Source organism: Lactuca serriola, chromosome 8 (assembly GCF_051521515.1).
Source record: "Lactuca serriola cultivar US96UC23 chromosome 8, Lser_US96UC23_V15, whole genome shotgun sequence".
Classification (NCBI taxonomy): domain Eukaryota; kingdom Viridiplantae; phylum Streptophyta; class Magnoliopsida; order Asterales; family Asteraceae; genus Lactuca; species Lactuca serriola.
This window is the reverse complement of record NC_136415.1, coordinates 92,482,899-92,506,488: the sequence shown is the minus strand read 5'-3', so window position 1 is coordinate 92,506,488 and position 23,590 is coordinate 92,482,899. Positions and strand designations below refer to the sequence as shown.

Genomic DNA, 23,590 nt, shown 5'->3' with positions numbered 1-23,590 from the left:
CATGTAGTGTTGATTATCGGGCGATGGTTGAATCGACATGGCTTGAAAAATAGATGATAAATATGTAGGTTGTTGTTGTGGAGCATAATAATTTGATCCTTGTGTTGAAATTTGTCCCATGGGCTGTGGCAGAAAAGCTGTTGAATTTGGTCCAGGTGGCAGCGAAATGGGCTGCCCAAAAAACGCAACATGTTGGTGAGATGGAGTTAGACTAGCGTTGGGCTGATGCTGAAGCAAAGGGGCCGGTTGTTGCTGAAGAAGATGGTCCGGTTGAGGCTGATGAGTAGGGAAGAAAACGCCAGCAGCATGGGGATGTTGAGAGAGCCCAGTAACCGAATTTTGCCAATTCCATGGAGCAGAAAATTGATTTGTTGCTGGACTTTGACAATAAAAAATTTGAGATTGATGGTTATGAGCATTTCAACTTGGTAGTGGTCCCATAATTCCTGCAAATTGAGTGTTGTTACTTGAATTTGTGCCTGCAAGATGGTTAGTAGAAGCAGAAAAACTAGAATTACCACCTCCCTTGGTAGTGACCCGATTATTATTACGATTTTTATTCCGTTTATTTTTTGATTTCCCGGTTTGGTTGGAAACGGAATAAAGAGCGGTGGTGGTTGTGTTCGTCGAGTCATGCATAGGATCATGATGTTCTTCGCGATTTTCATGAACTAATAACATGTTTTTGGCCTCTAAAAAAGACGGGAAAGGTTTTGTATTCGTTATCACATCCACAATGCTTTGGTAGGAGGAGGGAGACCACGAAGTATTTGCATCACAAGTTCCAATTCAGAAATATCAGAGTCAACATCATGAAGGGTATCTGCGAGATGTTTGAGTGTATGACAATACTCATGAATGGAAGATGCACCTTTTTTTGTATTGCGAAATTGTTCTTGTAGTTGGAGCATCCATGGCATCTTGTTATTAAGAAAGTACTCATGTAGATTATCCCACATGTCTTTGGTTGTGCAAGAATCAATTGTAATGACTTGTAACACAGAAGGGTCACAAGTAGAGTAGAACCAGGATTTCACCTTAGAGTCAATAGATGCCCAATCTTCATCATCTTTACCGGTTGGCTTGGATGTGCCAGTTATATGACCAAGAACTTTAGCACCTGTACAAATATCTTTGAAGATACGACACCACAACTTGTATTTGGATCCATCAGATGTGAGTTTAAAACTGAATTGGTTATAAACATTAGTGACAGCATAAACAAGTTGTTGGGCAGTGGGAGCAATGGTGCTACTAGAGGAAGTTGACGAGGTCATGATTAACCGGGAAAACAAATAATAAACAGAAGCAAAAACGCGTACTAATAACCAGGATTTGGATTAATATTTTGTATACACGAAATATTAATGCTAGGATTTGGATTTACCACTACGTGATGGGCTCGAAACGAGTTAAATATGGATCATCCATATGGTTATATCTAGGTTCTTGTTCTGGAGATAATATGATTTATCTCCCAAAAAATGTTAGACAACGAGACCAATTTATGAGGATAATTAGGGATTTTTTTTTTTCATTTTTGACTGATTTCTAATAATTTTGACGATTAAACACCAGTGAAGCAATGTTGCCTCAAATATCTTTGCATCTCACTGAAACGCTACACGTGATAAAAGACATGATTCGTATAATTATATGAGTACAAATACGTAGAGCCTAAAAAGATGACGAGGTACTTTTGTCCATTTTCAAAGGGAAGTTAAACTTAGGTAAAATATTAAAGTTAAAAATGGTAGAATAGAATGGTCATATCTAGTCCTTTTGTGTTGGGTACGATCCGTGATTGGTACTGGCAAGGAAATGATGGATGAAGAATGGCTCTATTCGTTTTATATCTCCAACTGTTCCATCTACCCTCTTTGCTAATAAATGCCATACAATCAGACATAATCATATAAGGTGGGCTCAAATTTATTTGTACGTATATTCATGAAGACCAAGTATATATATACGCACAAATACTTAATATATTTTTATGTGTGTACATATATGTGTCTATACAACAGAGGAAACCAATGGTCAATTTATGACTATATATATTGGAACTCAAATCATATTATCATATGAATGAATGAATAATAGTAATCACTTTTAGTATACTATCCGTCATAACAACATTATATATAGTTATATAAAGATGAATTTGAGATTTTGAACTAACGTCATTAATCTTCTCAAACCCAAATACAAGTTCATCCCACATTTGTTTTAATTATATCTTTTAACAATAAATATATATACATGTCATACAAAGCCATAAACAAAATAAAACATACCTCGAAAATATTATGACATGTTATTGTCAATTGTGGGGATGGAAAGGGTAAAGAGGTTGGTCTTTCCAGTTTCCCAAAACAACAAGACCACCCCATGATCAAGGACCACACCCTTCAAATTGAGGTATGTCCCATGAGATTTAATAAATCATACAGAAATAAAGAGGTAATTGTGTAGATGACCTTCATGACGAAAATGGTTATAATATATGAAAAGGGACCATCAAAAGGGCTCTATATCGGCACATCAAAAGACTAGCTAGCAGCCAATATTTGATATGATTCAAGATGGAAAATGAGGGAGACAAATAAGCATAAATTAAAAGCTTCTTTTTTATGGGACGATATGATAAAAGCATGTTACCAATTCATCAAAAAACAATATTTGATGAGTTATGTTTATGTTTAGAAGTTATAATTTATTTGTGACTTTTAAAAGATGCAGGACAAAAATAAAAAGTGTTTTAAGACTTGCTAAATTCAGACAAAGATTGTATGATTCAATAGTAGCTTTTAAGGTTTATAGGTTCGATTTACTTACTAAGATAACACATGATGGATTTAAATCCTCGATTTCATGCGATTCACATTAATAATTGAATTGAATCAAAACTGAAAGTTCAAAAATTTGGAAAACGTTAAAGGTTGGAGTTTCTACTCATTAATTTACAAGCATGGATTTTTTTTTTCATTATTTTCATACGCTTGGAGTTTCTACTTATCGTTTCTACTCATTTATAAGCATGGATTTTATTTTTTTTCATTATGTTCATACGCTTTTAAGCATGAAATTTGTAATATATCCACATCACTGTAAAGTTTAACTGTTTTGAGATATTTATTAACACAAGATAAATTATTACCTTTCCATGTTTACATTAAAAAACATATATTTATTGTAATGTTTTGTTGACAAAGAGAGATATATCTTCCAAGAAAATGAGAGCCAACTTTTTGTATAGACAGTTTTGTCCCTTCTTTCCACATGGACCTTCTCATTCAACACCCCTCGACCCTCCCATAACCAACTCACATATGCATTAAATAAGCATGCAAGTATACAAGTATTTGAAGGGTAGAAGAAGGAAATTACAACGAAAGGAAAGCCTCCATAACCTTGTGTATAAATAAGTTGAGATAGTCTCCTCTTTTGACCATTCAAGTAGAGAAGGAGAGTCATAGTATTCATATCTAAACTCAATGAAGCTATTTCTGGTGATCACCCTTTTAATTCTCTCCACTCTCCTTTATGAAGCTCAAGGTATGTTTCAACAACAAGCATATATACACACATATATATAGTTACATACATGCACAAACATATAAACTATCTTAGTCATATTTAAAAAGTATTTCACCCAGTTAATTAGTGGTTAATTTTTGTATTGTTTTATTTTTTTGTGATCAACCCAATTTTAAAGCTAATGTAATTTCCATAAACAAGGAAATATGTAGTTGCGCATTTTATAGGTCATTACACAAAAACGAATTTTAGATAAAGATATTCAAATAGTTTTTTTTTTCTCTAAGAAGAATCAAGAAATATTTTCTAAATTTTATTAGTTAGAATTCACTTTCAAAGTTTCAGCATTCTACAATGTCAACATATCTTTTTATAGTTGTTAATTATGCATCCGAATCACAAGCAAATACTTGTTTTTTTGTAATAACCCAATGGTATTCTAAAGCTTGTTTCCTATGCTTATTTGTATGCAGGAATAAATAGAAAACTTATGACAGAAACCATCTCCACTAGTACTACAACAAGTGCTAGCACAATCACTTACAAGGTTGGTCATCTGCCAAAATCTTCGCATTTTGTGGACTTCACAAATTAATAAAATTTCCTGATTTTAATAACATAAATTTGATTTTCATTTGCAGAAGCACAACAATGAAGAAAACAAAGGTCATGACCTGAAATTGGGAAACAAATCTACCGAAGATAATCTTGCTGTTAATTTATCATCAAAACACTTGAAATACGGAAAGACCGAAGCCAACCCACCAGGCTATGCAGATATTGTAGACTTAGCTGGGATGGATTATTCTCCAGCTAGGAGAAAACCTCCGATACACAATTAAGGTTACAAAAAATGAATAAATTTCAGTGTTTTTTTTGGAAGTCTATGTAACGAAATATGAAGGTAGATCAACCAAGTTTCGAGAAGACGTCAAGGAACAAAGGCAACATTCTTCATATTTGAGTAATTTGTTCATAACTGAATAATATCCTTTTAATTTGTGATAGGTAAATTAGGTATTTACGATTAGGAAGAAAAGGTTATGTACATATTACTTTATGTTATTATCATATAGAATTAGTTTTAGATTAATGCTTATTAATATTTTATATGTTTAGAACCATAAGCCCTTCGTGAGCTTTGTAGGCTTTTTGTGATAAATCTGTGAAGATATTAAATAAGGTGAAATGGAAATAAAGTGATTATTTAATATTAGCTTTAAGGCCTAAGAATCTTTTTGTTCTTTCTTCTTTTGTGCATGTTGATAATTCAGCATATATATATATATATATATATATATATATATATATATATATATATATATATATATATATATATATATATATATATATATATATATATATATCCCTATACTAATAAAAGAGTAATTCTTTTGTCATGTGTCGTCATATTAGACATTTTAATTAATGTGTTGCCACTTGTCAATCTATTAGTTTTCCATTTTAAATTTATTAGACCTCCTCATTAATGTGATTCTATTTTAAATTTTAAATTTTAAATTATTGTTTTCATTAATTCACAAATAAAAAATATCTAATATATATTAAAAATTAATTTTATATATTTATTTGAATCAATGATTATAATTTCACATAACTAATAAAAATATCTCTAAAATTAATAATTTATTTAAAATAACTTATTAATAATTTTGAGTTTTTAGTATAAAAGTTTGAGTAATTTTATAACCGTGGTTCCCATGGGTTATAAACTTATATATATATATATATATATATATATATATATATATATCCTCTCTATTAAATGAATGTTTTTTTTCTACTTCTAACACTTTCATTCAATTTGCCAAATATCATTTTTTTAGTTATATTGAATTATTTTTTTCCACATATTTTATGAGTTTTTCTATTTTATTAAATTCTCGTAATATTTTAATGTAATAATTGCAATAAATATATAAATAATTGGATATGAATTTCATTAATAAACTTAACTTTTAATTTCAAAATTCCCAAAATTAAAGTTTATTATTCTCTTTTATTTATTTAAATTATTTATTTAAAATTAAAAGATAAAAAACATTTCATTATTATATATATATATATATATATATATATATATATATATATAATGACAAACAGATATATATATATATATATATATATATATATATATATATATATATAATGACAAAGTTAAGTATCGAGGCTCGACAGAAATAGGGTATGCCTAATCATAAATGGTTATACAGCAGGGAGGTATAATTATATATTTACAAATGTTTATATGTATATTTCTAATCATAAATAATTATACATATTCATCTGTTTACAGATTGAGTAATCATATATGATTATGGTGGTTGGTGGCAAAGGAGGTGGTGGTGGTAGAGATGACAATGGTATAGGTGACAGAGGTGACAGTGGTAGGGTCGGTTGGTGGCAGAGGTGCTTGTATTGGTAGTGGCGGCGGCGGAGGAAAAGGAATGGGCGGTACTGAATAATCATTTATGATTATAACTCTCCCGCCACGCCGGTAAGCCTGAGCACTAGAACGACAAATGAGAAATATGTGGCTGATGTTGAATCTTAAAATCTCTATTCTTTTCGGAATGTCAACGGAACACACACACACACACAACATAAGCTATATCAATAGGGGTAAAGTAGTAAGATGCTAGAGATCCCAAGTAAGGTTATGGTAAAGGGTCGGATCAAGTACAAGTTTGCCAACAAAGGATAATTTGATTTTATGTCAGCATGAGTGATATAGAGATTACATGTAAGCTTATTGGCATGTATAATAATTCTATAAGAATATATTGTATAAAAAATCCATAGGATGGTTATAATGTAGTGATTCCCAAGAAAATATGAAACATGACCAAAATCAATCATGGAAAACTTAGTGGATAATCGAGTGATGAAAACCTGAATTAAGGTCAACGAGGAGGAGGTGGGGATAATAGCATCTTGATAAAGAAGCAATTTGTAATATCCAGACCTCGATGAAATTGAGATGAAAATATAACATGAAAATATATGAATGAACAAAAATTGTAAAATTATTGTTGTGGCATGTGTTTAACACATTGTCCTTAAAATGAATTATCCTAGTATGGGTGTTTGTTTCTCAGGATACAATAATGGAAAGTTGTTCTTCATGATCACCCAAACCTTCAATTAGCCGGAAAATATATCTGGTGTAGCAAGAGGAAGAAGCGTTAGTAGCATCAGTAGAGGGGAAGAATAGATTGGCTCATTTGTTGTAACTCAAGGAGGTGCTATATTTATACTACAAAATGCAACTGATGTCTTAAATACCAAATTATAACTGTCAAAATTAAACAATACAATTAATCATAAAAACAAAACGGAAATCTATGATTAATGGATTTTAATTCGGATTTAAAACTGATATAATTTTAGTTACGAAAAAGGAAATAATTACAAAAAGGTCCTTGAACTTTTCTACTTTACCAGTGGTGCATTCTGATGGGTTTTATAGGTTATAAAATTACATGTGAATTCGGAAAAATCACTTAACACTTAATGGCACATGCAACCTATAGGGATCTATTTCTTCACAATTAATAGCAACATACTATGAACATCAAGAACCCTATAGAACCTCAGTATAATAAAAAATACAAGAGTTAGGGTTTACATACCTTAGAGTAATTATAGAAAAATAATTCTCTTGACTCCTTCTTGATCTTGGAAATCATACACCAAGAGTATTATGCCTCTAATGGCTCACACCCTAAACTAGAAACCCTATAATAAAGAGGAAAAATGAGAAAGGAGAGAGAGAGAGAGAGAGAGAGAGAGAGAGAAATGAGGGAATTTTCATTCATAAGACTTTTAGAAAGGTTGTGCATGAATTTTAGCTCCCAAGGGGTCCTGTTTATAGTTTAGGTAATGTGCAGACAAATCCAACTTTGAATTGATTATATAAAAGATTTATTATCAATTCAAATTCTTTCCTTATATACAACGAGGAGGCTTCCAAAAACCCTAGGAATTCCTCCAAAACCGTCCATACCATGGAGGATTCTAGAATTGTTTCTTTTGTAAACTATTGAACAATTACAATTCACCTATTGCACCACCCCGAATAAATTTTAGAATAATTCTGAGGACTAATATTATAAAAGCCCTAAATTTTTATCGTGTAATTGGAAAAAGCCCTAATATTTTTTTATTATTGCTATGGCCACAATTTTCTCACAGAATTATCACTCTAGTCCACTTAACGAGTTTCATGGTTAAGTTGGTTAACTTTATTGCAAAATTAGTCCTAAAAAGTTCAAATTTAGTCCTTGAGGTTTGCAAAAAATACACCACATTATTTATTAACTTTATTTTTCGTTTCTTGTATACTTTATTTATTTTGGATTTTTTATAAATATATGTACATTTTTTATTTTCTTTTTATATATATACTTTATTTATTTTCATTTTTTAACTTTATTTTTCAACAATTTTTGTATAACTTTTTTACCTTTTGTTTTCTATTTTTAGTCTATATAACTATATATAGAGTATATTATTGTGTTTTTTAGGTTTTTTCATAATTCTTTTCGTATTATATTTTACTTTTTTCATCTTTTTATTTTTTTTATTTTTTTCTTATTTGTTTTTGTTTTTTTTGTTTTTTTTTTGTTTTTTTTGTATTTGTATCTTTTTATTAACATTTTTCAAAAAAATATAAAATGTATTCATATATTATAGTATATAACAATTTTGATAATTTATAGTTTTTTGTAATTTTTTTTTATTTTTATTCAAATAAATAAAATAGTTATGTTTATATTTGTAATTTCGATCCAACTTATTTTCTTTTTATTCTTTTTTTTTTCTTTAGTGCTATTAAATTTCTGTTACGAAAAATTGAAAATTAAAAAAAATAGCTTGTTTACTGAGAATTAGTGTTTCAATGTGTTATATAACTTGCAGATTAAATCATATTTCTATATTTAATATCAATAGATTAAATTCAAGATAATATTTTTCAATTTGATAATAGATTAAAAAAATAAATAATAGTCGGTCTCTATAAAAAAAACTTGTTATAGTAATTTATATTGAAGTCAAGTTCGTTTACTTGAATCAAAGTAAATAAAAACATTAGAAAAACCATAAATAACTATAATAGGAAACAAATAGAAAACAAAAGGTAAAAAGATAAAAAAAAATCAAATTGTTGATAAAAAAGTTAAAAAAGGAAAATAAATAAAGTATATACAAAAGAAAATAAAAAATATATATATATTTATTAAAAAACTGAAAATAAAGAAAGTATACAAAAAACAAAAATAAAATTAAAAAACCATGTGGGGTATTTTTTTGCAAACTCCAGGGACCAAATTTGAACTTTTAGGACTGATTTTGTAAAAAAGTTAACCAAGTGAACCATAAAACTCGTTAAGTAGGCTAGAGTAATAATTCTGCGAGAAAGTTGTGACCATAGCAATAATAATAAAAAATAGTAGGGCTTTTTCCAATTACGCGTTAAAAATTTAGGGTTTTTTTAATATTAGTCCTAATTCTGATTAATAATTAATTAATTCTTATTAATTACTTATTAATTTATTAACCATATAAATTAACAAGTCATTTATTTAACCATTGATGTCATATTAATTTATTAACCACATAATAAATCAACAAATCAAATATCTATTTCTATCTAATATATTTATCACATAATATATTAACAAACCAGATTTCCATAATTTCCAATTAGTTTATTAATCATATAATAATATATTAAATTATACTTCTTTCTCCTAATATGATTTCTAGCTATTTCTGGTTATGAGGGCAACCTAAAAATGACTTTGATTCTAATTACAAGCTTATACCAATTTAGTTATGGGCTTAGATACCTTAATCCAACAGTCTCTCATTTGGATAAGTCTAAAACTATAATTGAAAGTATAACATTGAACCAAACAACAAAGTGTTATTTCTAAAGCCACTACCGAACTTTGATTCAAATCAAACGTTAGCCCTAAGATAAGTGAACAGTTATTCCCACATTCTACAAGATATCGCATTAACAGAACCATGGATTAAATGATCAAACCCATGTTCACTTTCTTGTTTCTCGGTCTCTAATTTTTATGATAAAATTCATACTACAAAATCGAACACATCAATTGAGTCCGGACCAGGCGCCTGGTTTTCATAGATTAACTCATATCACTGAGGAGCCTAAAGATATCGTTTTTCCTATTAGGGTAAAAGTAACAAATAAACTTTGACTATATTATAATATATTTTACTCACCAAATCATGCATGAAATTACACTTTATAACACCTAGTTACGAGATGCGTTGGAGTAAACCAATGCACAACTAATTTGCAAAATATGATTTATATATCTCTAATTGAAAAATATAAGATATTATCAGTTTAGAATTACTTGTGATTGAATCTATGAAGTAATCTCTAAGCGTGAGTTTATTCGATACTTAAAATCTTTATTTCCAAGTACTCATGAGTATTGCAGCAATCCATATGCAATGTCCAATCACTATGGACAATCTACAAACAACTCATGACAATCTTAATTCACAACTTACTTCCAAAAGTATGAATGAATTTCGAATTTGAATAATAAAAATTATTCAGGAAGTAAAAGCATGCAAAGTAAAAAACAATAATAAACTAATTAACTATGGTATCATACCTCTTGAATATAAATAATCCCTATTATTTAATCACCATAACAATTACGAATTTATTCATTTTATAATATTTCGAGTAATCAACAAACCACTTGAAATAAATAACATTAGTCATGCCATATTATGAACATGCATACTATGCCTCTCTATAGTCCTTCCTTTGTGAACAGAGTGGCTGTAAATTACTCCAATGATGCTCATTTCATAATTCCTAATTCTCATTGTTATATAAGATGTAGTGGAATTCAATCCTTACATGCATTGACTTCCTGTGATATATGTTGGTTGTTGAGCATAACAACATCATATGGTGTACATACAACCCTAATTGCTTTGGATCTAGGTTTTTTTAATTTGAACATACAACATTGAATACCAAAACAATAACCCTATGACTAACATACATATATCAAAAATCGCATATGATTAAGGTTAGAAACTTTACCTCTCTTTTTATGTAGCAATAACAAGATAAATCCTTCTTGATCTTGACTTCTGAAAGCCTGGTGCCCTAAGTGTTGCACCTCTAATGGAGTCATAAACACCCAATGCAAGAAGATGACTTAGGAGAGAAGAAGAATTCAGCAAGGGTCACTCCAAGAAGCATTTTTTTTCGATTTCCTCATGTATAAAGGTCTATTTATAGTTGTGTGGGCTGCTAGGGTTTTAGGTGGAAACCGTAATTCTCTGCTTAGGCCTTAAGCAATCCATGGAACCCTTCTATAAGGACTCTTGGACGATATCTTTATGGGCTTCCCATAGATTTCGTCCAATCCCTTCTATTAGGAATCCATAGCCCATCTTGCAACTATCTGATAGTTACAATATCAGTCCCCTTTATTTAATCAGTCTCTTTTGACCACCAAATTGATTCCAAACTAATTTCTGATCAATACTAATTAGATAATATGATTTCCAAATAACATATTAATCTTGTAATATATTAATAAAACCATTTTAAGTACTAATTTATTATTCATATAATAAATTATACTCTCTCTCCTCTTGTCATCCTATCAAGTTGCATGAGTGAAGGCAATCCAAAAGGACCATGCTCACCTAATCCAACAGACTCCCACTTGGATAATTCTAATAAATGTTATTGCAAATACGAATTCAGAATCTAATTAGCAATCGTAACTTTCAAAAGTCGTTGTCGAACTCTGATCTTATCAGCAACACGTCCATTAGATAAAGGATCATATATTCCTCCATTATAGATATCGTATAGACATGAGACATGGATTATAATCCTTCTCTCTGTCTATGTGTTGTTTCCCGATTTCTGATTTATGACAAATGACCATAGACTTCAGTTGAACACATCAACCTAGTCCAGGTTTGGCCTAGTGCTTAGGTTTCATCACTAAATCATCGAGGGGCCCACAAATATCGCTTTTATCCCACATTGGGTAAAAGGAATGGATAAAATTTGACTCGTATGTTTGTACTATTTACTCATCAAATCACACACAACAATATGTTTTATAACATCAAGTTACTGATGTGTTTAGGTATTATCAATGTGAAACGTACTTCTAAACAACAACTCATATCACTCTATTTCAAGAATATAAGATATTATCATCTCACAATCACTTGCGATAAAATCCACGAAGTGATTCACGTGAGCATGGGTTTAATCCAATACTCAAATCTTATTTCATGAGCACTCATGAATATTGCAGCAAACTTTTGCTATGTCTAAACGCTTTAGATAATCTACACTCTGATTCATGGCAGTCTTACCTCATTACCTACTTCCAAAGTATGATTGATTGTGTATGTTTGAATAACCTAGTTATTCTGGAAGTCAAAACATGCGAAGTGAAACACAAGAATAATCAAATCCAATATGGCCTCAAACCTTTTGAGTATAAATAAAACACCTTTTATTTAATCCCCACATTGATTACACATTATTCATTGTATAATATTTCGGATAATCAACTTAATAACTGATTTAAAACAATATTCATCCCATGCTCCAAGCATGCACACTATGTTTACCTATGGTCCTTACTTTGTGAAATAGATCAATAGAATACATTCCCAATGATGCTCATTTCACAATTTAAAATCCTTATCACAAGTGTAAGAATACCAAATTCTTGCTATGTGTTAGATTCTAACATTTTACGCAATGATCCTTTTGTAATGGCATAGCACCAAAGTCACAAAGACTTTGCCAATGATATTACAAAGTGCTCTATTAGTGATTGTTACAAGACAACTCCATAGAAATGAAGTCTCAAATTCAAAGTACATTCCTTTGAACATCCTTATTTCATAAAAGTTTATAACATTCACATATATTCTTAATATCCAACTCCTATTATGGAAACATTTTCATATTTGCCATATGACAACTCATTCTTAATAGAATCCTATCTATTCATAATAATGTCAATATGGTCCATCTAATATTATACTTCCAACTGCCCACAAGTGACCAATCTTTGACGAACCTTATATCATCCTTGACAGTTGTTTAACTTACTTTAGTCATATCCGGCTCTGGTTCCCTTTTCCCTCTTAATTCCCTAGGCATTTGGAATAGACAGAATAGTCGAATATTATAGCATATGTAATCGATCCTATACCCGAAGCATATAGGATACAATACATCATGTCTTACCTAAAGACATGATACTTTACTAGTCTCTTGCTATAATATTGCCATATGTAGAATTTCCTTATGTTGAACCTTTTCAACATAACATTCATATATGTCCTTTGACTAAATTTGATTAAAATTTCTCGATCTAGCTTTTAGATTTGAAACAAAGTATAAATTTCTCTCCCTTAATTATAGCAAAACAACTTTTCAACCTTTGCAACTTTGCAAATTTAAACTTTTGTTTTCTATAACTAATATTGCTGATTCGCAACATAATAATCATGCTCCCACTAACATGATAATTATATCTTTACCAGCATAAGACTTATGCTCCCACTAGCTTTGACATGTACTCAAAAAACAGTTGGACTTCTAGAAATCAATACTTATTGACTTTCTTACCAAAGTTCATATTTCTGATGCGTGATTCTTCGATAAGACTTTATCTAAGCTCATACATCTTTTATTAAAAAGCTCATATGTGTGTCTAAACTATTTCAGAACTTATATAAATAAGTCCCAAACGTTCAGACTAATTGCCAAATCTCACAATTCGAACTATGAGGAGGGATGTCGTAATCATAATTGAATTTGAGAATGCAATTTACACAATTGCTATCTCCTTAAAATCTTTTTAGTGAAAGTGTTTCCTCACAATCATTTTCATGAAGTGGAGAGAAACCTTACTACTTAGATTTTATATTGTATGTGTTCTTATCCATGTGAATTTGTCATAGCCATAATCATAAGACAAAGTTTGTGACAAATCCAACTCATATGGACCGCACTTTTCTAATTTTAATTTCTTGCCACCTGGCAGCACAAGGGCCTACCATATCTTCCAAGTAGTCAAGCAACTCACCCATTCAAATCAATGAACTTTCACCAATCAAGGTTCTTTTCCTTATGCAATCAAATTAGAATTCATGAAAATCACATGCATAGTCAACTTCAACTGGAATGGTCACAGAAATAAGAATATGTCAATACGATAGGTTATAAACCTCAAGTCGTGTGCTAGTGATAGACAATAGGTTTATTCTTGATTAGTTCTTGAAGCTATTCAAGACCCTCAAGACTCATACTTATCTCTTCACATATAAGATTCTCTTGTCAAGAAACATTCCTTGAAAAAAAAATATTCAAGAGTTAGTGTGGATTCTTATCAAGACAAACACTTCACATGATTGGTCCTAGTTGGTCTTTATCTTATCCAAGACATCACAACTTACCAATTTCAAATGTGCAGGAATAAGAAGAAATTTTCTACTCCATATTTGATGAGTGTGTTATAAACCTTCTTAAGATGTGTCACTCAAGTCACAATCGTGGATACGACTCTAAGACTTGATTTTGGAACGAAGTATGATTCACCGTCTGATTTAACCATTTCAACAATTTCTGATTCCTTTTCTTAGCCATACTAGTGCACTAAGGTGTCCTTAGAGGATCAATTGTGACACAGTTTCATAATCACTAAGTTAATCATAAAACACGATACTTAAGTACTCTCCCTTCTTTTCAGATTGGAGAAACTTTTATCTTTCTGCCTAATTGATTCTTTCTATTCGTTCTTCTTTACATTGAAAACTTTTCCACGATTCAGAATTACACTTAATCTTGTAAGCATAACCATATTCACTAAACCTTTAGCAAATCATGATGAATATTCTTATCGTTCTTTGTAGTGGACTTGATCAGTGCACAACAATGTGTACTAGATCCTTTAGTCCTTCACTTGACTCACGTACTTATGTGAATAAGGAATTAGTCTTAATTTCCCAAGCACGGAGGTTCTCATTCATCATACAATATCAGTTGCATGATTCAAAGTTTCTATCCAGTTGATACTTGGGTGATGAGAATCATTCCTTATTTGGTAAATTCATCATACAATAAAGTTAGATATTGGATTTTACTTGAAGCAGAGTCATACATCTTGACTCTTCCATCCTTTCGATCCTTCAGGTAGATATGACAGCTTCGTAACCAATGCCTCTTCCCTTGGCAGTAGAAGCAAACAAACTTTTTTGGAATAGCACATGGAACAATATCAGATTTAGCCTTTCTCTTTACCATCCGGTCAAACGGTTTGACCATGGCAAATCCCTTTCCATTGGGAAGAGTAAGTTTTTCTAAACTTCCAACGTTGCCATTGTCAATGTCCATGGAAGTTTTGGAGGTTGATCTTGTTGGATTAGTGTCTAAGCTCATGACTATTTTGGTATGTACTTGACCCAATTATGAGCATGGTCCTTTTGGGTTGCCTTCACCATAGAAATATGTAGGATGAATTAAGGAGAGAAAGGTTTAATTATGATTTATTAATATATTATAATTAAATAATATATTAAAGGAGAAATCATATTGTTTAATTAATATTAGTCAAGAATTAATTTTGTGGCTAAAAGAGATTAATTAAACTCAGGGACTGGAGTTGTAATTATAAGATAATTACAATTGGGCTATGGATCACCTAATAATATATAAGTTGGACGAATTCTATGGGAAGCCCATAAGGAATTCATATAAGGGATATGTTAAAGGAGTCCATGGGCTACTTAGGGCCTAAGCAGTCACATTAGGGTTTCCTAGTTGCAAACCCTAATAGTCTACATGTATATAAAGGACCCCTATTCCCCAAAAACGTAAAAAAGTGTTACCTTAGGGTTTCCAACCGGTTTTGGTGCCTCCTCTCTCCTCCCTCTTCATCCAAGTTGCTTAGTGGTGTTTGTGACTCTATTAGAGGTGCCACACTTGAGGCACTAAGCTTTCTGAAGACAAGGATTGATTGTTATTGCTATATAACAATCAAAGGTAAGATCTAAACCCTATTTTATGTTAATATGATTAATTGTATGCTAGATCTAGGGTTTGTAAGTCTTGGATGTTTATTGCATGTTCAAAGTAGAAAAACTAGATCCAAGCAATTAGAGATGCATGAACACCATAGGATTGATGTTATGCTCAAAACCCATCAGATCTACCAGTCAAATTTGCTTAACCAGTGTGCCAAATCATTGTTGATTCAAAAACAATAAGCAAATAGGTAAGATCAATGAGGGTCACATCGTGGTCTATCATATAGTAATCTTTAATGAACTCACTATATGATTCAGGGAGTAATTGAAGAACCAGGTCAACAACCAGTTTCCTTGAGACATCGACACCCAACATTCCCAACATGTCAATATGTAACTTCATCTCCAAGACGTGAGCACATATAGACTTTCCATCTTCGTGTTTGCTTGCCAATAGGGCTTGAGTGACATTGAACTTTTCAAGTGGACGAATACATAGGTCGGGGAGAATTATTGGAGGAGGTGGAGGAAGTGAAGCATGATTTCCATTTCCACGATCCAATCGTGGAATATCATCTTCATGTGGAAAGCTTTTTCCAGAGGATTCAAGAAGACCACGGTTGTTAGAATTTGACATCTATAAAATGGGAGAAATTCAATTTAGTTGATTCAATCCTTAATATAACACCTAAATGAAATATTAAGGCTGGGACCCAACACAATATTCTACAATTCAGAAGAGGGATGTCGTAATCCAATTCCAGAATATTTGAAGGTAGGTACGAAAATGAATATTAGCTTTTAAATGAATTGAAATTCCTAGATCTTTTGAGATTCATTGAACTTTTCAATGGCATGTTTAATCTCGATTATGCCCTTCAATTTTGTGACTGGGATGCCGAAGATCACAAACAAGGTGTGAATAACCATGCAAATTAGCTTGGTACTTGATATGTGTATTTTTATATATATTTTTATACACTTTATCTTAATATTTTGGCCTTATTTATTCTATTTTAGAACTAAAAAGTACTCATAATACTTTGAATTATGTTTTGCAGCTATTTGTTGTCGATAAAGCACAAAAGAAAAGACTGAAGCGGAAACCGGGCTTAGAAGCTAAAAGAAAGAAAGGAATGCTGAGGTAGCGAGTACGCCCCGCGTAAGGTAAAGGTACGCGCCGCGTACAGACTTGCTTCGGATAGACTTGATCGCGTGATTATCTTGAGTACGCGTTGCGTAATCCTAAGTACGCCCAGCGTACTTAGGTCGGCCACAAAGACTATAAATGTCGATTTTTAGCTAACCAGGGAGGGGGATTCGACTTCTAACCTAATTTAGTCGACAATTAACTTCTGTTAAGCCGTTTTAAGGGTCTAGAAGGCGGCCGGAAGGCCGTTAAGCTAACGGGAGCAGAGATCGGAAGGGTTGGAGAGCGGATACATGTCGATTATCATATGGATTGTTAACGTGACCATGTTTAGCATTCCATTGTGGTACTTTTCTGTATTTAGTTTCTGATTTGGGTGTAAAAACCTTTTACTTTGTGTTTATGATTGAATGAAGCTTTGATTATTAGACTAATTGCTATATTAAATAGTTTATTTGTGTTTAATTTATCTTGCCAAGCTTGTTTAAAGATCCTCATGTGTTAATGATGATTATTTTCTGTTAATTGTTAAGTGAATTGAGTTGCTTGTACATCCGCTTGATTTGTTTGTCTCTTATGATTTTTGATGACCATCGAGATTATAAGACTAGAAATAACGAATGTGAAACTAGAATTAATTTGAGAATAAGTAAGTTAATGTGTGAGCCTTGTTAGATGACCATCAACAAGAGGTTAATTAAATGTCTACATTGATTAACTATATTTACAAGTCTTGCTTGATACGAACTGAACACTAGGAAGCATGTTAGTTTAATCAACTGATCACTGTTTGAATTGACTTGTTTGCTAAAGGATTAGTTATAGTGAACATGAATCTAATCATTTTAGGAATCGGTGAACATGAATAAATGAATTTGTGTATGCAATTGTCTATGTTTTTAAGGTGTAATTTATCTAAACCAAAGTACCTGAAGAGATGTGCTTTCCTGTTAGTTTATCGAGAGTAGTTAATTAATTGTTAGTTTGATATTTCTTTATTCTTTTCGTATGACATATAACCTATAACCAAATATATTAAATTAATCCACCGTTCCCTGTGATCGACACCCGACTTACCTAAGCTATACTGTAATCTGACTAGGTACACTGCCTATAAGTGCATAGATAGTCTAAGTTTGTTAGGTTATAAATATTAAAATTAGTGGGTACTTTTGTGCACATCAAGTTTTTGGCGCCGTTGCCGGGGAACGGCTTGTCATTAATTTATTTTAATTGATTATTCGTTATTTGTTTTTAGTTAGTTTTTATTTTTAGTTTTTATTTTTAGTTTGATTTTCAATGATATCATTTCACTTGTCGGGAAGGTTCTTGTTTTTATGTTGCAGGAATTTGGGATTGTACACATTGCTTGACTTTACTTTTTGCATGGGTTTCGAGAATGAAAGCGACTAGGGAATTCTTGACCTGCTTAGCCTACTACTTTGTTGATTTGTCCAACTCAACCCATGAGGCGTAGTATAGCAAGGCGTATTGTGGTGGTTAAGTGGAAGACCGAGCTCTTGCTGTTCTTGACTAGTTAGGTCACTTCTTGTTCCGCTTTTAGTTGAAGGTGCAAGGAAAACAAAGAAAATATTCTAACGGGTCCCGAAAGTGGGTGTTTTCGCAAACCAATTCTTGCATGCAAAGGTTTTTGATCAACCATTGTTGTTTGATCTTGACAAAGATAAGTGATTATGACATCTCCGTTTTTTTTTTATCACTCATCGTGAAGTCATCATTAGCTTAAGAAATTAAAAAGGAAAAAAATAAATAAGTTTTAAGTCCCTAGATTAAATGTTTAAAAAGAAAAGGAAATTCAATTAAAAGAAAGAAGGAAATTTTCATTTAAACATTACGCCCCGCGTAAGTTATTTTACGCCATGCGTAATGTGCCCGGTTCGTGAATGAACATTTCAGGGGGTGGAGGTACGCCCCGCGTAACCTTGAGTTACGCCCCGCGTAACACGGCGACCATGTATATCTCTTGACCCGTTGACTTCTTCTTTATTCTGTTCACAACTCTTCTCTCAAACACGAACTGTGACGGCGATTTCATTCCAAGATCTACGATTTTGCTTCTTTTCTTGTCAAATTCAACACACAAGTAAGCTTTTCGATTACTCAATGTCATGTATTTGTGTTTCAATCGAAGGAATAAGTTGCATTTAGCCTTTGTTTGAATTCTAGGGTTTATATGTTTCTTGGATTAGGACCGATTTCGCAAATGTATGTGTGGATTAGGGCTTGAATGGACCGATTTCGGTTAATAAACTAAACCCTAGGATTTAATTTGGTCTAATTTCCGTCCCACACCCATCGATTTGACCTCAGGGACGACGCCATGCGTAACCTGCTGACTTCGAGTTCTTGACTGCTACACATGATTCCCTGTCGAGTATTGTCACTAGACACCAGATAATGGGAATTGATTTTTAAAGGGGTGGTCCCAATTTTTTTTTCCTACTGTGATTGGACCACACAAACCTTATGCTCGATATATCTCATATATATGCCATGCTGTGTTTATTTGAAAAATTGTGATATGGTTTATGATTTTAGCACAAGCAAGCGAACCAGGACACATACCTGTGGAACCTGGACGTACGCCCAGCGTACGCTGGATGTACGCCCAGCGTACTGTCCCTATCCAGCATCAATTTTGTTGGTTTAAAAATCTATTAATGCTGCCATATTTTGTTGGTTTTGTGTTTTTGTGTTAATATGTGCAGATTATGGCTCGAAGGACACAAAGAACCAACCCACCCGAGGATGTGACCGATCATCGCTTTTTACAATTTCCGCAAACGCTGAACGATGCTACCCGGGCGCGTTATGTCACCAACTTGAGCTTGCTTCTCACAAAGGAGATTGATATTGCACCCTCATTTGATTGGGAATTGGCTACCAGGACTGGACTTGCTGCATTGATCCAGGAATTTTTGCAATACACACACTCGGACGCGAGTGGTGTGGAATTGTTTGTGTGTCAGGGATGGGCGCGTTTGTTCAGGATCCAGGAGCCTGTGTATCGGGAGTTTTTGCTGGAGTTCTACGCTACAGTTTCCTATGATCCTAGGAAGGCACTCGATGACAGGACAACCTTTGCTTTTAGACTGGGAGGAGTGAGCCGGGAATGCAGCGTGATAGAGCTTGCTACTCGGGTGGGTATTTACACAGCCGACGAGACGAGGAGTGTCCACTTCCCGACATTCCTTGCTGATTGTCTCATGGACCGGCCGGAGGACTATAATGAGAACACATTTTGGGCCGAGATTACGGGAGGAGTTTATACACCATCTACCGCTCGAGGGGGGATGATTCGGTCCACTACTTACCGAATGTTGCACCGGTTGATTTCTATGTCTCTCACGCATCACAAGAATAGTGAGAGAGTGCCTTCGACGGACCTGTATTTCCTATGGGCACTAGTTACTCCAGGGAGGCACCTGAACCTTCCAGTTGCTTTAGCTGCATACTTGGGACGGAGGGCCAGGGGACTCAGGGGAGATAGCCCGATATGCGGAGGGCATTTGATCACACGGTTAGCTCGATCATACCAGTTGATGACACGTGAGATCACGAGATCGATGGTGTTTCACGACATGAGGCCGATGAGTCTTCAGCTATTGGAGTCGATGCGTGTATTAGAGCGGGGTGGAGATGGTGTTTTGAGGGTTCGAGCAGATGATGAGGCAGAAGCGGAGGGTGCTGCCGAGCCACAGCCGAGATGGGTCCAGCGGCGTCGACCTGCTCCTCGGGGAGCGCAGCAGGGACCTGAGCGGGAGATTGATATGCGCTACCTGGCTCAGGGTATTGACCGGCTTGACATGAGGGTCCAGAACCTTAGCGAGTATGTTGCACATGTGGACATGCAACAGCAGTGGTATGGGAATGCGTTGAACGCATTCTTTGCCCACCAGGGGTTTCAGTATTCGGTCCCCTTTCCACCACCATTCCAGTCACGATTTGATGGGGCCGGTACTTCTGGGACACAGCCACATGATGATGGAGATGACGAGTGATCCTTTTTATTTTGTTTATTTGTATTATTTTTAGTTTAGTTTAGTTTTTAGTATTTGGTCTGTAATTAAACTTTGATTTAGTTTGTTTTACTTTTGTTTTACATGTTGATGCTCTTTGGTTGTTTAGATTTCTGCAGAATTTTCGCTCTTAGGAAGCTGGCAGTAAGTTCAGCAGCTAGGTCCGACTGTTGCTAGAGAGAGCGTTATGAGAGTTGAAGATTATAGTCGAGACCCACAATTTGTCATAAGTGTGGGGTGCATATTTATTTCGTGAGCGATCGTTTTGAAGATTGGCATTGTTACGATGTTTTGACTCTTATAATATGGATGAGCAGTTCCCATGCTATAGAGTTTTATTTCGACGCGAGGAGGAAGTATCGTCCCGGCTGCCACGACATGGTTGACACTTTCCTATGTCATGGGGGGAAATTTTCATCGCAAGAAGAGGATGTCATTCTTGACGAGACGACGTGGTCGACACTTTCCCACGTCATGGTTATTATACATTGCATTTATTTGCAATATTTTGCACCACATTTTCGAAGATGGGGGTCTTGATTTTATTTTCGGCAAATTCAGAAGCAGCAGTTCCAGTTTTCAGTCTTTCGGCGATATTCAGAGCAGCTTGTAGCAGCCCCATTCGATCTCGCCACAACTACCCAGGGGAGTCTGTTCCTTTTTCTCCCTTTTTATGTTCTTAATTTGTTTTAGCATACAATGAGGGCATTGTATGAAATAAGTGTGGGGTAGAGGGTCGGTAAAAGTAAATTAAAATTAAGAAAAAAAAGGGAAATTGCTAGATTTGGAAAATTTAAAAATTTTAAATGTAAATTAAAATTAAGAGAAAAAATGAAATTGCTAGAATTTGGAAAATTTAAAAATTTTAAAAAAAACTTGAAATAATAGTTTAATTTAGGAAATCTAGTGATAATTTAGATTTTGCTAATATTGTATGAAATGATCCGATGAGAACTCAAATGTTTAGTTGAGCCAATATACGTTATAATGCATTTGTGGCCTCCCTTATTTTAGTGAAATCATGGAACAAAAACATAACCCCGCTTGGTTTGAGGGATGCAATATGTTTAGCAGCCTAAACCTGAAATGTATCCAGGAAAATTATTATCATTAACCAATAAAGGTTGAGGTTGAGCGCCTCTGCTTAAGCATGTAGGGATTTATGTGAAAAAAAAAGATAAGAGAATTACGAAAAAAGTTTGAAGAATTTTGGAGCAAATAAAGTGAAGATCAAAAGATCAAAATTCTGAAGAAATCCAAAAAAGTTGGAGATACCAGAAATCAATTCAAATAAGGTGGTGAATTCAAAGAAATCAAAGTTCAAAATGCCAAAGAAATGAAGAATTCAAATAAAGCTCCATAGTGGTATCGGAAAATTGTAATTCTAGATTATGTATGCTTAGGTTGCTCAACTAAAAATACCTTGAGGTTAGGAGGTTTTCTGCGGATGGATTCGGAGGGTTGCATAAAATGAGCATTGTTCGGAAAAAGTGGGCGAGTGTTTATGAAGATTGTGAGTATTTAAAATATGGGGGGGTACTTTAGGAAAATATTAGACACAAATGTATGCGTTGAGGTCTTGGCATAATGGCTGAGTTTTAAATGGATTGTTTAGTGCGATATTGGTAAAATAAAAGTAAATTTGCTTAGGGGCAAGCAAAGGCTAAGTGTGGGGTATTTTGATATGTGTATTTTTATATATATATTTTTATACACTTTATCTTAATATTTTGGCCTTATTTATTCTATTTTAGAACTAAAAAGTACTCATAATACTTTGAATTATGTTTTGCAGCTATTTGTTGTCGATAAAGCACAAAAGAAAAGACTGAAGCGGAAACCGGGCTTAGAAGCTAAAAGAAAGAAAGGAATGCTGAGGTAGCGAGTACGCCCCGCGTAAGGTAAAGGTACGCGCCGCGTACAGACTTGCTTCGGATAGACTTGATCGCGTGATTATATTGAGTACGCGCTGCGTAATCCTAAGTACGCCCAGCGTACTTAGGTCGGCCACAAAGACTATAAATGTCGATTTTTAGCTAACCAGGGAGGGGGATTCGACTTCTAACCTAATTTAGTCGACAATTAACTTCTGTTAAGCCGTTTTGAGGGTCTAGAAGGCGGCCGGAAGGCCGTTAAGCTAACGGGAGCAGAGATCGGAAGGGTTGGAGAGCGGATACATGTCGATTATCATATGGATTGTTAACGTGACCATGTTTAGCATTCCATTGTGGTACTTTTCTGTATTTAGTTTCTGATTTGGGTGTAAAAACCTTTTACTTTGTGTTTATGATTGAATGAAGCTTTGATTATTAGACTAATTGCTATATTAAATAGTTTATTTGTGTTTAATTTGTCTTGCCAAGCTTGTTTAAAGATCCTCATGTGTTAATGATGATTATTTTCTGTTAATTGTTAAGTGAATTGAGTTGCTTGTACATCCGCTTGATTTGTTTGTCTCTTATGATTTTTGATGACCATCGAGATTATAAGACTAGAAATAACGAATGTGAAACTAGAATTAATTTGAGAATAAGTAAGTTAATGTGTGAGCCTTGTTAGATGACCATCAACAAGAGGTTAATTAAATGTCTACATTGATTAACTATATTTACAAGTCTTGCTTGATACGAACTGAACACTAGGAAGCATGTTAGTTTAATCAACTGATCACTGTTTGAATTGACTTGTTTGCTAAAGGATTAGTTATAGTGAACATGAATCTAATCATTTTAGGAATCGGTGAACATGAATAAATGAATTC

At 33.3% G+C, this 23,590-nt stretch overlaps 2 protein-coding genes across 2 annotated transcripts; one reads left to right on the top strand and one right to left on the bottom strand.

Moving 5' to 3' along the window:
• Positions 1-725: 725 nt before the first annotated feature.
• On the bottom strand, positions 726-1,277 carry LOC145067160 (uncharacterized). Its single transcript, XM_079014358.1, has one exon. It carries the CDS (start codon positions 1,275-1,277, stop codon positions 726-728), a length of 552 nt encoding a protein of 183 aa, XP_078870484.1.
• A 2,108-nt stretch (positions 1,278-3,385) lies between these two features.
• Positions 3,386-4,756, top strand: LOC145071253 (uncharacterized). The gene is made up of 3 exons (XM_079018167.1): positions 3,386-3,558; positions 4,014-4,087; positions 4,182-4,756. Exons 1-3 carry the CDS (start codon positions 3,498-3,500, stop codon positions 4,380-4,382), a joined length of 336 nt encoding a protein of 111 aa, XP_078874293.1. The 5' UTR covers positions 3,386-3,497; the 3' UTR covers positions 4,383-4,756.
• Positions 4,757-23,590: the final 18,834 nt, after the last annotated feature.